General features: G+C 44.6%; 1 protein-coding gene across 1 annotated transcript; it reads left to right on the top strand.

The window, feature by feature from the left end:
* The first annotated feature begins 5,119 nt into the window (after window positions 1-5,119).
* Window positions 5,120-16,402, top strand: CIB3 (calcium and integrin binding family member 3). The gene is made up of 6 exons (XM_037507970.1): window positions 5,120-5,170; window positions 5,398-5,432; window positions 7,111-7,222; window positions 14,717-14,864; window positions 15,713-15,908; window positions 16,295-16,402. The coding sequence occupies exons 1-6, from the start codon at window positions 5,120-5,122 to the stop codon at window positions 16,314-16,316; spliced, it is 564 nt and encodes a 187-aa protein (XP_037363867.1). The 3' UTR covers window positions 16,317-16,402.
* Window positions 16,403-16,761: the final 359 nt, after the last annotated feature.

Raw genomic sequence — 16,761 nt, 5'->3', positions numbered from 1 at the left:
AAGGCTGTTGTGGGCGTCTGAAGAACATGGAGAGGCTTCCACCAACCAACCTCAGAGAGGTGCAGTTCACGGACTTTACAAGTAGCTGAGGGACTGAAACTGTCTCCATTTAGCTGCTGTTATAGCCTGGCAGGGAAGGTGAAGACCCCAAAGATGGTAGTGGAGCGCCTGGCTGAGCTACATGATTGTGGCTGTTTATCAGGTGGTTTGGCTGCTGTGTAGTTTGGCAGCTCTGGTGAGCATCTCCTGTTGGGTCTTCTGCTGTCTTTGTGCGTTGGATCCCGGCCTATAGTCTGGCTGCACGTACTCCAGGCCTCAGTGGTGGGAATTTGCTATCTTGGGACCGTTTGTTTTAAAGTACTGGGCACTGCTTCGAGTGAGATAAATGGCCATTTTTGGCCTCAGTAACTTTTTTTTTTTTTACCCTGCTTTGTTAAATAAACCCCATTGTTGCTGTTCTCTGAACATGAGTAGTCTTGCAATTGCACACACGGATGAAGAACCCAGACTGTGACCAGTAAACTATTTGGGCAGTGTCATTGGCCAGTTTCAGTACCCCTTTGCTGCCCTGTAGCAGATGGACACCTGGGTTATTTCCAGTTTGGGGCTGTAACGAATACACCTCTTGTGGGTGCAGTCATGTGTTGCTTAAGGATGGTTTTTAAGTGACCTCATATGCAATGGTGGTCCCAACAGACTATACCACTTAGGTGTGTAGAAGAAGGCAGTGTCATCCAGGTTTCTGTGATTACACAGAATGATGTTCACACAATGACAAAATTGACCAACAATGTATTTCCTATTGTTATGTGATGCATGACTGTATATGAGTCTTTGTATGGATATAGGTTTCATTTCTTTTGGGCTTAAACCCCTTGCTTCCATTACTTGAGACGGTATTGTAGCAAGGTTTGATTTTCCCCAGAATAAAATGTTAGCCCTTTGGCATTGAGGCTGTGATCATAGAATATAGTTCAGAGGTTGTGCTGAAAGATGGTACTGCTGCCATAATGCTGAGCATTCAATGAGCTGTTTTTTCTTATTAATATTGTGTTGTTTTTCCTTACCTAATATCACGAGCAATTTGTTGAAGAAGCAGAACTATTATCATAAGCAAAACTGATGGCAGTTTTAAAAATTATTAATTTAAAAAAAGATTTATTTATTTATGCATGCAAGAACTGGGGTACAGGCCAGAGGTGCAGGTGGTGAGAGGATTCACCAGAGACAGAATGGGGAACAGAACAGGCAGACTGACTGAAATACACTGCTGAGGGGAGCAGTAGGCAAGACAGGAGAGGTCTGCTGTGCCATGTGGGTAGCTCCCTGGCCAGCCGGGGATTGAGTTCATGTTGCAGAGGCTGTGGATAGCTTCACCATGCTGTGCTTAACCCCTTGCACCACCAGGGAGGCCCCTGATGACAGTTTTATTTGTCTTTGCTTTCATCATTTTAATACATTTTTCAATGTGGGTCATTGTCCTCTGGCCCTGGATGAAATGCTATCTGACCTCATGATTTACCTCTCATGTTTTTATATGTCACACAGTAGTATCATCACTTTAAGTCATAAATCAGTCTCAATTCAATATCTAGAACTTGATTTGGAGAAAATTGTCTCCCTTTTTCCTCATCTGGGACCTACATATTCTCAAAAAATCAAGACAACAGGCCCCAAATGGAGTATCTTATGCTAAGCCCATGTCACCAAATCTAGACTTAAATTAACTGCAGTTTCAGCTCTCCCAGAAATAGAATTTTCAGCTAGTCAATGAAAAATTACTTTATCAGCACTAGTTAGGTAAACCACCTGATATATGCCTGTCATTCCCTAAAAGAAAGTGACTTTGCAATAACCAACCTGTATTCACTTTGAATTGTACAACTCATTGATATTAAATACATTCACCATGTTGTACATCTATTTATTACAAAACACATATCTGATTACACATACATATTACATATTGTAATTAAAAAATGATATTCAAGTAATTTTTTTGTGGAATATGTAATCAGAAAAATATAGAGAAATCCAAAACGACATTTAAGAAACCACTCACATCTGAAATAGCGTTATTGTTTTGGTTTCTCTACCCCCAGTCTCTTGCTATCTATAATTAAAAAAATTAAAGTGTAATCTTATTCTACACTTGTTTTATCATCAACCTTTTCTCCTATCACCATATTGTGACTGCTTTTGAGTTTGCATTTTTACTATTGAATCACTGAGTTTTTAATGCAGAAGGAAATCAAGAGAAAAGAGAAAATAAAGAGAAAATCTAAAACCTCCCATAATCTTCTGATTACATTAAATATATACACGTAAGCATCCCATATAAGAAAAAAAACCACACAGAACAGAAAAAGTTGAAAGGAAGGAAGAAAGGGAGGGAGGAAGACAGGCAGGCTTGGAAACTTCTCTTCCCAACTTCCTTGCAAAATGACAAAATTTCATTTTGATTATGTATATGTATATGACAACATCGACATACCTACGTGATACTCTTTTATCTCTGCTCTCAGCTCATCATTTAGCCAAATGTCTTGAAGGTCTTCAAAAGACAAACTTCCTCCTGACCTTCCTCAAAGGCTACTTGCTCTGTGACTGAGAGAAACACTTCCAAATAATGACCAGCTTTGCACGCAAATCTTGTCCAACTTTTGCAGGTGGCCTGAATTCATAGCAGTGGAATTGCTGGGTCTAACTGCAACTTAATTTGGACTGCTGTTGCTCAGATTGTACCAGGGACTTTCAGGTGGCAGAGAAGGGAATAAAAGCTCAAGTGTAGAGTTCCCTGCACAAAGGGGAAGGTACCTGCTCTTTCCAGTTCTACCTGCAGGAGGCAGCAAGTGACAGTTCAATTCTCCAACTGTTAGTGTGATCTTTGGCTCTAGAATTGGAACCAAAAGAGAAAGCATTTCCTCATGTCAGTGAATGAGGGCTGACAGTCCATGCTAGCTTATTCATGGGGTTGTCCATGATGGAACCAACCTCTCAGAGAGAGACAGGACAGACTCAATGGAGGTATCTGTTCTCCCCTCTGACAATCCTGCCGCTGTGGCACTCTGCTCTGGAACTTCCTGGGCTGTGAATACATGACTCAACCTCTCTGAGCTTCCCTGTCTTCTTTATAAAATGAGAATATTGATAGTGAAAACGACTAATACTTATATAGATTTATATAAATTATCACATTACCCTCACAGCCACCTCATTATGTAAACCATCCTGATTTTAATTTTATTTATTTATTTATGCAAGCACCGGGTACAGTCAGAAGCACGGGAGGGTGAGAGAATTCACCAGAGATAGAGCGGGGAGCAGAACAGGCAGACGGACCGAAAGCACTGCTGAGGGGAGCAGTAGGCGAGGCAGGAGAGGTCTGCTGCGCCATGTGGGTATCTCCCTGGCTGGCCAGGAATCACATCCGCACTGCAGAGCTGGACAGCTTCACTGGACAGCTTCACAGCTTTGTGCTCAACCGGCTGTGCCACCAGGGTTGAGCCACCAGGGAGGCCCTTTTAAGACAGTTTTTCTCAACCATTTTCCCCCACTGTTAACCCTCTAAATAGAACATTCTAACTTAATGAGAGAAGTTAAATGTCAATAAGATTTTCTCAAGGAGGAAAAACTGAATTTTGGAGGATCACAAACCATTGAGATATCTAAGATTTTGGGTTCTACACCCTCCCAGAACCAATTTTTGCTCCATTGAGGGCAATATTGGCCTTATCAATAATTTATGTTCTAAGGAGAAAGATCCCAAATAAACTGTGACACAAAGCTTTTGTTTGCTCAATGTTTTTTTATATCCATTTACAGAGTCTTGAGATTTCAAGACAAAAAAAACAACAGGTGTTTTGTTGTTGTTTTTACAATTAAACACTATTCCTGTGTATATGCACAAAGAACAGTATAAAACTGCTAAGGTTTCCTGAAAGTCTTCACATTCAGAGTACACTACCAGCTGTGTATAAGAATTCCAATGCTCCCCATTTTCACAACTCTTGCTATTGTCAGTTTTGCTTGGGGGGATCCTTAGGGTGCCTTTCATTCTTGATCATTATCATATTCTACATGATGACTTCACACACTTGGGCAGAGGATTGTTGATGAAACCAGGGCAGGGGCCAGAATAGCTAGGAGGACTGTGATGGTCCAGGAAGGGAGAATGGGGCTTAGGGAGGAGGAGGACCCAAGAGTGTGAGCCTGGAGTGTGAGCTGGGAGAAGACAGGCAGGAGAGGAAAGTGGAAGACAGGCAGGACTCAGAGTAACAAGGGTGTGGAGCATAAGACTCAGAACTTTTGACTCCCACATGTTCTGCCCAAGAGGATTCTGGGCCTTAGTAACTTTGGTAGCTGTTCTATTGTACCCACACCTTGAGGCTCATTGGTGCATAGTAGCATATTAAAGTCTCTGACAAGCCTGCAATCAAGAAATCTATTATATAACCTACTGTGTCTCCAACTTAGCTCATGATTTTTTCAAACTATGTCATCATCACCACCACCACCACCACTACCACCATCATCATCATTATCATCATCATTGTATCTCTAATAACACTTCATCTAGCTAGCTCAGTGTTATGTACCCAGTGCCTAGAACTGTCCAATATCCAAAAGCCAAATATTTTTTGTTGTTGCATTAATGATCTTGTCAGATCTTCAGAGCAACTCTGGGAGGGAGGTATTAATATATTTGCCATGACAAATGAAACTAAAAGAAGTCAGGTGGTCTGCCTCAAGCTACACAGCTTGTGGGTGGAGGACTAGAATTTGATTTGGGTTTTGCCAACCGCCTCTCCACCACCCTGCCCAACTCTCAAAGGTGCCCCAGACCCTCAGCCTTACCTGGTGGTAGCAGATGTGGTCTTCCCACTGTCTGACTATTCTCAGTCTTTCTTGGCCTGGTGGCCATGGACATACTCAGGTTGTTGCCCAGAGAGCTAAGCTGTAACTTGAGTCTCACCCAAGCTGGGGATGATGGGGCGGGTGGGCGGGTGACAGCCAGGGCAGGGAGATTTGTCCTGACACTGGTGTGCAGCAGTCTGATAACCCATGTGGCCCTGAGGAGACTGGGGGTTTTGGGAGCCTGCTTGGGAACGTGGTCTTCATGGGCAACAAGCAGACAGTCTTCACTCATGAGCAGTTAGAGGCTTATCAGGTAGGGATGATAGGCTGGGCCCTTGGTGACTTTGATAGCCTTGGTTCCCTGGCCTGAGAAGTGGGGACAGCATCCCTTTGGGTGTATAGTCTGCAAGGGTTCCCAGTGTGGCTCTGTGGTGAGGGTTCTTGGCATGGCTCTGTGTGTGGCGTTAGGCAGAGATGTACATGGAGTGGGGAGGAGGGAAGGAGGCAGGGTCTGGACCAAGACAATGTCTCTCTCTGCAGGACTGCACCTTCTTCACCAGGAAGGAAATTATGAGGTTAGTCTGAAGAGAAATACCTGGAAACAACTTTCTGTACATTACTGGAAGATATTTGCAATTTAACAGAGCTCTGTGCTTCCTGGTGGTTAAAGCACTAATAAGGACATTGCAGACTCGGTTAGGGGATGGAGGCTGAGATGGCATATTGTGAGAAGTCACATCCTGGCATATTGTGACAGCTTCTAGGCTGATGAGTTTGGACTTTGTCTCAAGGGTGGTGGGAAGCCATGGAGAGTATGTGAGCAGGGAAGGGACAGGTCAGCATATTAGAAAGACTCCCCTAAGACTAGTATGAAGGGGCTGGGAACTGGAGCCTGGGAGCTCATAGGCAGAGTTTAGAGTCAGCTTTGGGCGGTGGGGTTCATATCAGGTGAGGTGCAGGGAGGTGGCCTGAGTCTGCGGTCAGTCCCTGGCATGAGCCCAGTGAGACTGGCATAGACAGGTACCGCACGTCATCACTCAGCCCATGAGGCCATTGTCTGGAGGCCCCAACCCATGAACTTGGAGCTGTGAAACCCAAGCTGGCTGGGGTTCAGCTGCAGAGTGATCAGGGCCAAGGCCCCAATTGCGTGGGCACAAGCTATCTATTATTGATGGGCTCACCTTTTACCAATGAGCCCCATTGTCCTGGTGAGGACAGCTGGAAGGGTCACCCTGGCCATGGCGATCAGATTACTGATGGGGAAACTGAGGCTCAGACAGGAGAGAATGGCTCTGGCTCTACAGATGGCAGAGCCCCAAGGAGTTTGAGGGCTGACATTGTGTCTATCTCAGACTTCTTGCTTGTCAACAGACTAAACTGAGGCTCTGAGGGGAAGAGCAACTTGCTCAAGGTTGTACAGACACCCAAACCCCAGCTAAGGGAGCCCAGATAGGAAGTAGGGTATTCAGGACTGAAGTCGTAGATGCTTCCTCCTTGATTTCCTGGCCGTGATATAACGCAGAGGCTCATGTACCCTTCAGAAAAAGTCCCTAGCAGTCTGGGCACTTCTGACTCATCAAGGGTGGTTTCTACCAGGCTGTTGCCCAGCTTGCCCCAGTAGAGGTCTGGCCTTACCAAGTGATGGCATTGGAGTGGGCAGCCAGCCTTACAATCTAGGGAATATCCATGGTACTTGATGTTTTGAAAAATGCTTTTATTCACTCTTTAATAAAAAAATTCCTGAATATTAGTCTTTAGTCTGCTCTGCCACAATGAGAGAACTCTGCCTCCCATTATGGAGGGAGAGAAGGCAAATTTGAGGGTGAGGGTTTTCACAGGCAGTATTTTCCTGACAACATGTAGATGTGCAGAGATTCATAGATTAATTTAGATTAGACTAGCATAGATTAGTCAAGATTCTCTAAATGCTTGAAATGACTTTGCCTTAACCACTCTTCCTTTTGCTATCTCCTGGTAAACTCCTACTCATGCTTCAAAGTCCCGTGCTGATGCCCTTCCTCCTTGGCTTGCTTTCCCCACTTTAGTCTCCCCTGCTCTGGGGTTCTCTCTCCACCTTGACCCTATCTCCAGGAGAGTATAGGCTCTGTGGGCTTGAAAGCTAGTTCCAGAGCTGGTGGCTCTTGGGGACCCAGAACTCTGTGTGGCAAAGCAGCTGCAAGTATGAGTGAGGCGGGACAAGTCTCCCCCACACTCACCTCTCAGTCCTTCCCATTGTTGTTCTCCCCACATCAGGCTCTTCTTTCGCTACCAGGATCTGGCCCCTCAGCTTGTTCCCCTCGACTACACAAGCTTCCCTGACATCAAGGTGCCCTACGAACTCATCATCAGTATGCCTGAGCTGAAGGTATGCCTGGGCCATGGGGCAGGCAGGGAAAGATAGTAGGTATGTTCCTTGCTATATTCCTATGAGGTAGTTGCGGAGATTGTTTCCATTTTACAAATGAAGAAACTGGTTCAGAGAGGTTAAGACACTTCTCCATGGTCACACAGCTAGGATATGAGAGATAGTGACAGGATACCAACCCAGGTTGTTGGAAGGATAAGGTGAGATAATGCAAGTAAAAGACACAGTACAGGGCCTGTTATATGTCAATTACTTAGGAAACATTCATTTCTCTTTTCTTTTTTTTCTTTTTTTTTAAATTTTATTTATTTATTTATTTTTTTTATTAGATAATAAATTTTATTGTTATATTCCCCATACAATTGCAGCGCCCCCATTCTGACCCCAATCCCTCCCCTCCCGCCCCTGCCCCCCTAAAAGTGTCTCTGGTTCATAGTTTTTTGTTGATTTTGATTTTCACTTTCTTATAGTTATTCATTTTCCTGGTCCCTTATTTAAGTTTTCTAGATTCCTGCTATGAGTGAGACCATCCGGTATTTTTCTTTTTCTTTTTGGCTTATTTCGCTGAGCATGATCCCTTCCAGCGCCATCCATGTTGCTGCAAATTGCATGTGTTTATCTTTTTTGAATGCTGAGTAATATTCCATGGTATATATGTACCACATCTTCTTGATCCAGTCATCTATTTTTGGGCATTTGGGTTGTTTCCAAAGCTTAGCTATTGTAAACAGTGCTGCTATAAACATAGGGGTGCAGGTGTTCTTTGGAATTGATGTTTCTGTGTCCTTTGGGTAAATACCTAGGAGTGGAATTGCTGGATCATATGGAAGCTCGATGTTTAGTAGGTCCAGAAATCTCCACACAGCTTTCCACAGTGGTTGGACCAGTTTGCACTCCCACCAACAGTGCAGAAGAGTTCCTTTTTCTCCACACCCTCGCCAACATTTGTTGTTGCTAGTTTTTTTAATATGTGCCATTCTCACTGGTGTAAGATGGTATCTCATGGTAGTTTTGATTTGCATTTCCCTGATGACAAGTGATGTTGAACATGTTTTCATATGCCTGTTGGCCATTTGCATTTCCTCTTCAGAGAAGTTTCTTTTAGATCTTCTGCCCATTTTTTGACTGGATTATTTTCTTTGTTGTTGTTGAGTCTCATCAGCTCTTTGCAGATTTTTGTGATCAGTCCTTTATCATTAGTGTTGGGTGCAAAAATGTTCTCCCAGTTGGTGGGGTTTCTCTTTATTTTTGTTATTGTCTCTTTTGCTGTGCAGAAGCTCTTTAATTTGATGTAGTCCCAGCTGTTTATCTTCGCCTTCACTATCACTGCTTTGGGTGATGTGTCTGTAAAGATGTCTTTGATGTGCAAATCACGTAGTGTTTCGCCTATATTTCCTTCTATATATTTTATGGTTTCAGGTCTTATGTCTAATTCTTTAATCCATTTTGAGTTGATTTTTGTGTATGGTGTGAGGTAGTGGTCAAGCTTCATTCTTTTGCATGTAGCGACCCAGTTTTCCCAGCACCATTTATTGAACAAACTTTCTTTGCTCCAATGCATAGTCTTTGCTCCTTTGTCAAAGATTAGTTGACCATAAATCTGTGGGTTTATTTCTGGATTTTCTATTCGATTCCATTGGTCTGTATGTCTGTTCTTGTTCCAATACCATGCAGTTTTGATGATTATGGCTTTGTAGTATAGTTTGAAGTCTGGGAGTGTGATGCCTCCATTTCCTTCTTTTTTTTTCAGTAGAGCTTTGGCTATTCGGGGTTTTTGTGATTCCATATGAATTTCATCAATAATTGTTCTATTTCTTTGAAGAATGACATTGAAATTTTGATTGGAATAGCATTGAATCTGTATATTGCTTTTGGAAGGATGGCCATTTTAATAATGTTTATTCTTCCAATCCATGAGCAGGGGATATCTCTCCATTTCTTTGTGTCTTCTTCTATTTCTTTTAACAGTGTTTTATAGTTTTCTTTGTATAGGTCCTTTACCTCTTTTGTTAGATTTATTCCCAAATATTTGATTTTTTTTGTTTCAATAACGAAAGGGATGGTTTTTTTGATTTCTTCTTCTTCAGATTTATTGTTTGTGTATAGGAAGGCTACTGACTTTTGCGTGTTGATTTTGTATCCTGCCACTTTACTGAACTGATTGATGAGTTGAATTAGCTTTTCTGTGGAGTTTTTGGGGTTCTCTATGTATAATATCATATCGTCTGCAAATAGTGATAGTTTGACTTCTTCTTTTCCTATTTGGATTCCTTGGATGTCTTTCTCTTGTCTTATTGCCCTGGCTAGGACTTCCAGTATTATATTGAAAAGCAGTGGTGAGAGTGGACATCCTTGTCTTGTTCCAGATCTTAATGGAATTGCTTTCAGCTTTTCACCATTGAGAATGATACTGGCTGTTGGCTTGTCATAGATGGCCTTTATGATGTTAAGGTATGTTCCTTGTATCCCAAGAATTTCAAGGGCTTTTATCATGAATGGGTGTTGCACTTTGTCGAAAGCTTTCTCAGCATCTATTGATATTATCATATGGTTTTTATATTTCTTTTTGTTGATGTGTTGGATAACGTTGATTGATTTTCGGATGTTAAACCATCCTTGTGCCCCTGGAATGAATCCTACTTGGTCGTGGTGAATTATCTTATGGATACATTGTTGGATTCTGATGGCTAAAATTTTATTGAGGATTTTTGCATCAGTGTTCATTAGGGAGATTGGCCTGTAGTTTTCCTTTTTTGTGTTGTCCTTGTTCGGTTTTGGTATTAGTGTAATGTTGGCTTCATAGAACGTGTTTGGTATTGTCCCTTCCTTCTCAATTTTTTGGAAGAGGTTGTGAAGGATAGGCACCAATTCTTCTCTGAATGTTTGGTAGAATTCATTTGTAAATCCATCAGGTCCTGGGCTTTTGTTTTTGGGGAGGTTTTTGATTACCATTTCAATTTCGCTAATTGTAATTGGTCTGTTTAGGTGTTCTATTTCTTCTTTATCTAGCTTTGGGTGATTGTAGAGTTGTAGGAATTTGTCCATCTCCTCTAGATTGTTAAACTTATTTCCATATAACTGTTCATAGTAGTTACTGATTATTCTTTTGATTTCTGCTGTGTCCGTTGTGATTTCTCCTCTTTCATTGATGATCCTGTTTATTTGTGCTTTCTCCCTTTTTTCCTTTGTGAGCCTGGCTAGGGGTTTGTCTATTTTGTTGATTTTTTCAAAGAACCAGCTCTTGGTTTCATTGATCTTTTGGATTGTTTTTTTAGTTTCAATTTCATTTATTTCTGCTTTGGTTTTTATTATTTCTTTTCTTCTACTGGTTTTGGGGTTTTTTTGTTGTTCTTTTTCTAGATCTTTGAGCTTCGAGATTAGGTTGTTTCTTTGAGTTCTTTCTTGTTTCTTGATGTGAGCTTCTATTGCTATATATTTTCCTCTTATTACTGCTTTTGCTGCATCCCATACATTTAGGATATTGGTGTCCTCCTTGTCGTTCAATTCAAAAAATTTTTTAATTTCTTCTTTCATCTCCTCATTAGTCCAGTGGTCTTCCAGTAGTGTGGTTTTTAATCTCCATGAGGTAGGAAAGTTCCTTGCCTTCTTTTTATGGTTTATTTCTAGTTTGATGCCTTCATGGTCAGAAAAGATGGTTGATATGATTTCAATCTTGGTGTATCTGTTGATGTTTGTCTTGTGCCCCAGTATGTGATCGATCCTGGAGAATGATCCGTGTGTGCTTGAGAAAAATGTGTACTCCGTTTTTTTGGGGTTTAGTGTTCTATAGATGTCTGTTAAGCCCAATTGCTCTAGGTCCTTATTTAGAGCTTTGGTTTCTTTACTTATTTTTTGTCTTGTTGATCTATCCATTGTTGATAGTGGTGTGTTGAAGTCTCCCACTACGTATGTGTTTTCTCTGATGTCTGTTTTCAGAGAGGACAACAGTTGTCTGATATATTTTGGTGTTCCTTCGTTTGGTGAGTATATGTTAATGAGTGTTATTTCTTCTTGAAGTATTGTCCCCTTGATCATAATGTAGTGACCATTGGGGTCTCTTTTTATCTTTTTGAGTTTGAAATCTGTTTTATCTGATATAAGTATAGCTGTTCCTGCTTTCTTTTTTGGTCCATTTGCTTGTAGGATTGTTTTCCATCCTTTAACTTTGAGCCTATTTTTATCTTTTGTAGCTAAATGTGTTTCCTGGAGACAGCAAAAGGTTGGGTTTTGTTTCTTAATCCAGGCTGCAACTCTGTGTCTTTTTATTGAAGAGTTTAGTCCATTTACATTTAGAGTTAATATTGATATGTTAACATCTGTATTTGCCATTGTGTTTGTCTTTCCTTTGATTTTATTTATTTATTCTTTTAATAACTTTTTTTTTTTGGCCTTCTTTCATTGTTATTCGTCCCTCTGAGGTTCTGGCTTTAGGACTCCTTGTAGTATTTTTTGGAGTGGGGGTTTAGTTGCAATGAAATTCCGGAGTTTCTGTTTGTCTGGGAAAGTCCATATTCTTTCTTCAAAGAGGAAGGAGAGCTTTGCGGGATAGAGTATTCTTGGTTGGCATCTGTTTTCTTGGAGTCTGTTGACTATGTCCCTCCACTCTCTCCTTGCCCGTAGTGTTTCTTCGGAGAAGTCTGATGTCAGCCTGATTGGCTTTCCTTTGAATGTTATCTGTTTCTTCCCTCTTGCCAGCTTCATTATTTTTTCCTTGTCCTGGATTCTTGGGAGCTTTACTATTATGTGTCTTGCTGTATTTTTCCTTTCGTCGTGGAAGTTTGGTGTTCTTCTTGCTTCTTGTATATCAATTTTCAGCTCCTCCTTCACATTTGGGAAGTTCTCTTCAATTATCTCTTTGAATATTTTCTCTGTTCCTACTTCTCTCTCCTCTCCTTCTGGTGTTCCTATAACTCTTATATTTCCTTTCCTCATGGAGTAAGATAGTTCCCGAAGTCTTTCTTCATTCTTTTTCCTTCGTACTTCTCTTTCCTTTTCTGTTTTGGTTCTTTTTATTTCTGTGTCTTCAAGAGTACTTATTCGTTCTTCCATTTCATCAATTTGCTTTCATTGCTTTTCCCAGAATTCTTTAGTTCTTCCATTAATTCTTTGATCTCCTGCATTTCTTTTACTTCCCTCTTTAGGGACTCAATTTCATTCTTCTGATCGTTGATTATTTTTCCCTTATCATTGTTTTCCTTTATGACTTCTGTCAGTTTTTTAATCACGGCAATTTTAAATTCTCTTTCTGGAAGGCTCAGAAGTTCTTCCAAGTTACTGTCGTTGCCATCTGGGGGCTGGTTTTCTTTTTGTGGTGTGCTTTTTCTCTGGAGAGTTGCTAGGTTGCGTGTGGTTCTTCTCCTCCCTACTGTCTGTTTTCTAATTTGCCGTATGCGTTGGGACACTGTGTAGTTGGAACTGGCCGGCATCTTGGGTGGGCTTCTCTGCTCCCCCCTGGTTCCTCCAGGAGTCATCTGTCAGTTTCAAGCAGTCTTTACTGGAGAAAGGTCCCTGTTCTAAAATGCCGATGTGGGGACACACTCCCCTGTGCGCCTGGTCTGCCCCGGCGGTGGGTTCCTGCTCCCCCTCTGGGCTTGGACTGCAGGCCAGAGGGGGTCTGGCGTGGGCGAACTTCCCCCGCTCACCTCTGGCTCCTGAGGAAGCCTTCTGCAGGTAGTCTTTACTGAAGAAATGTCCCTATTCTATAATGGTGATGTGGGACACACTCCCTGCGCGTCTGGTCTCAGGCACACTCTTCTGCGCACTTGGTCTGCCCCGGCTGTGGGTGCTCGCTCTCCCTGTGGGCTCAGAGTACTTGTTCGGAAGGGGCCGGCGTGGGCTAACTCCCCAGCTGGCCACTAGCTCCTTCAGGAGCCTGTGCTGGCTTCAAGTCGCTAGGTGGCGCCAGAGATCTCTCCTGGAGCCCTTGGGGAGCTGATTTTCCACCCAGTGGGACAGGGAGCAGAGCAGGGATGGTAGGGTACACCTCAACGGCTTTGGGGTGCTGTGTCTGCCTTGTGCCCCACCGTCGTGGGGAACCCATGCCCCTAATTTCATGCCCCGGGTCTCAGTTCCAAAGCCCTCAGTTCCAGGACGCGGGCTGTAGCCCAGATCAGTGGCGCGGGAATGGCGCCTTTTTAATCCCGCTCCCCTGCCTGGGCGCCTGGTTCCTGCTCACTCCGGGAGGGCCTCTGCGCGTCTCCCCGCAAGCCTAGGTCGTCTCCCCGCAAGCCTAGGTCGCAGGCGCGGGGACCTGGGCAGCTGCGATCCGATCCGCGCAATCCGCGCCGCTTTCCCCGCGCAATCCCGCTCCGTGTCTGTTTTTCCGGCGCGCCGCTTTCCGCGCAGGCTTACCGGGCGGCCGGGGCTGTGTGCTGGTGCTGGCCTCCTCCTGGGCGGGGCTCTCTTCAATGGCGCCCGGAGCTCACCTCCGCGGCGGATCCTGCGGGGGTTCTCCTCAGCTCCCGTTCACAGGGTGTGGTGGCTGCAATAGTTCCTTTCCACTCACAGTCCCGCTTGCTGCGTCCTTTGTTCTTGTTGGCCGTTTTGGTTTGTTGTTTCCTCCTCTCTGCCGGTCGGAGAGTGCCGACTTTGTGGGTGGGGGAGGGGAGCAGGGTTCTGCGCTTCCCTCCCTTCTGGTCCTCTTTTATGGCAACTTTCTTCTTCGGGCAGTTTGCTGGAGTCGTCCGTTTATCTTCCGTGTCCCAGTTCTCACTGGGACCTGCCGCTTTTCCTCCCTATTAACTTTTTTTAATGGGAGATCTTACTCGCAGCGTCTCCTCGCCGCCATGTTGCTCCGCCCCCCCATTTCTCTTTTCATAGTAGGTGCTAGTAAAAGCAGCTTCTTCACAGCTGGATGCTTCATAGTTTGTGGTTTTGGAGGGGACTTGTGAAGTTAGTGATTTTGAGTGGAGATTATTTCATCACAAGGCACAGGAATCTCATTCAAGAGGGATAGCGTGGATTGGCTCTCATGAACAAAATGTCCAGGGTCAGGGCGAGGCTCAGGTGTGACTAGAACCATCGTCTCTGAGGATGTGCTTGGGACTCCATCTCTCAGATCCTCTCAGGAAGAAGCATCAGTCTCAAGAAGCCTCTCCTGATGCTCTGAAGTAATCCTCAGGAGCCCTAGTTTTTCTCCTGTCAGCTCTGGGCCCAGAAGAAAGCAGGTCCCTCCATCTCAATTTCTCAGACACAAAGCAAAGGGCAGCCCACATGGCCATCACAATGGCCAATCACGGTTGCCAGGTCAATGGGTAGCTCTCATTTAACCTCCCCCAGATCTGGTGACACCTCTGGAGCCAGAAGTGGGAAGTTCCATGGCTTTGGGCCACATGGGGTGGAGAGTGGAATTGCTTGAAGTCCTGTGCAGGGACAGGGTGGAGGAGGTTTTGGTGGTGGGTGGTTGGAAGTGCCCAGGAAGTTGGGTTCTATGAGTGAGAGCACATGTGCTGTGAGTGAGACGCTGGCTGGAGGTGGCCTGCTTGCTGTCCCCAGGACAACCCCTTTCGAGAGAGGATTGCCCAGGTATTCTCAGAGGACGGGGATGGCCACATGACCTTGGACAACTTTCTGGACTTGTTTTCCGTGATGAGTGAAATGGCTCCCCGTGACCTGAAAGCCTACTATGCCTTTAAAATCTATGGTGCGTGCAGGGCCCTGGGGGGAGATGTGTGAGGGTGGGAGTGGGAGCAAGGTGGGGCTTGGGACAGGGGCTGCCATGCTGTCCTACATGTCACTTCAAGGTGCTTCAAAGCCCTGCCTGACCCTGCCCAGCACCCCATCCCAGTCCTTCCCACCCACATCCCCTTGCTCACTCAGTCTCCCTCTGGCATACAAACTCTGCTGCCTGATCTTTGCCTTTTCTATACCCTCTGCCTGGAATACCTTTCCCCTGACTCTGTCTTACCTTGAAATCTAGGTTGAAAGTAGCCTCGACCCCCAGGCTCTCTCCATTCTTCATCCTGTTTCTCTCTAGCGCAGAGTGATGCTGCTTCCTTTCTTGTTTGTTGATCTGTTTACTTTTCATTGAGTTTCTCTCTGAGGAGGCTGAGGAGAACGATGGTGTCTGTTTTATGCATCATGTGTCTCCCATACCTGGCACAGAGTAGGAGTTTGATAAACACTGAATGAAGGAAACTTTATTACAGGGCCTGACACATAGTAGGCACCCAGTGAATATTTGTGTGAATGACTATGTGACTGGCACATAGTAGGTGCTTGAGATATATTTGCTGAGTGAATGAACAAATGAATGAATGAATGAGTGAATGAATGAAAAACAGTTATCACAGTGCCTGGCATACTCAGTATAGTTGTTGAGTGAATGAGGTCCTTGCTACAATCCAGAGCAAGACCTAACTTTTGGGTTCCCTCCAATGCATTGGTGGTTTCTTCCTTTGTAACATGGGGACAAGATGTGTCAACAATTGGCCCAGCCTGCCTGCCCCTGCTGTCCCCCAACTCCATGTCCTCATCCATCCCAATCTGCAGACTTTAACAATGACAATTACATCTGTGCGTGGGACCTGGAGCAGACAGTGACCAAGCTGACTCGGGGGGAGCTGAGTGTGGAGGAGGTGAGCCTGGTGTGTGAAAAGGTGCTGGACGAGGCCGATGGGGACCATGATGGCCGGCTGTCTCTAGAAGACTTCCAGAACATGATCCTGCGGGCCCCTGACTTCCTCAGGTGACTCTTCTCTCTGCCCTGCACAATCTGTTCTCCCTTCTCAGAGGTGATCAATACAGAGACAGCTCACAGACTTTGAAAGTCCTTCTGTTAATTCATTTGTGACTTTGGGAACCTTCTCAGCCTCCCCAGTCTTAGCCCTTGCATCTTTAAATGGGTATAATTTGGGAATCTGTGAACACCTCCAGTGGGTGGATGAAGCTCTTTGGGTGATGGAACATAGCTAGACTTCAGCCCTCATTTACCTGAGTATTTTGCTGGGGTTTCTTGATGGGGTCCATCTCCCCCACCTGTCTTGGGGACACCTGGTAGTAGTATTGGGCAGGGGGATGAATGAGGGTCGCCTTTCACCTGGTGACACTAACCCCTTTCCTCTTTGCACACAGCACCTTCCACATCCGCATCTGAGCTACCATGGAGAAGGGGCAGGGCTGAGGATGGTAGATGACCCTCCTCCAGCATGGAAGCTGGCCTTCCTGGGCTCTGGGAATAAATGCTGATCATTGAAATTGTACCTGCTGGGAGCATGCATTTTCCACCTTGCATGTGGGGGGTGGGAGAGAGGAAACTGGGATCTCACCTCTGCCCTTGTGGTGTGACCCTGGCTGTGCCACACCTTCTCTGAGCCACTATCTCCCCTCTGTATAAGGAAGGGGCTGACTTCTGGATATTTCTCCACTATGAGGGCTGGGAGTGCCTCCTTATGTGTCTCTGGGGCAAAGATGAGGTGTGATCAGGCCATGCTATCCTTCCCACTCCCCCCCTTCCCTGGAGCCCAAGGTCAGACCCTACTCCTGACAGCTCAATCCCTTTCTCTCAATCCCTGAGTTCCTCAAAGGCACTGAAACTTTAA

Source organism: Talpa occidentalis, unplaced genomic scaffold (assembly GCF_014898055.3).
Source record: "Talpa occidentalis isolate TD23 unplaced genomic scaffold, MPIMG_talOcc4v2.1 talOcc4.12, whole genome shotgun sequence".
NCBI lineage: Eukaryota > Metazoa > Chordata > Mammalia > Eulipotyphla > Talpidae > Talpa > Talpa occidentalis.
This window is presented reverse-complemented; position numbering and strand designations above follow the sequence as displayed.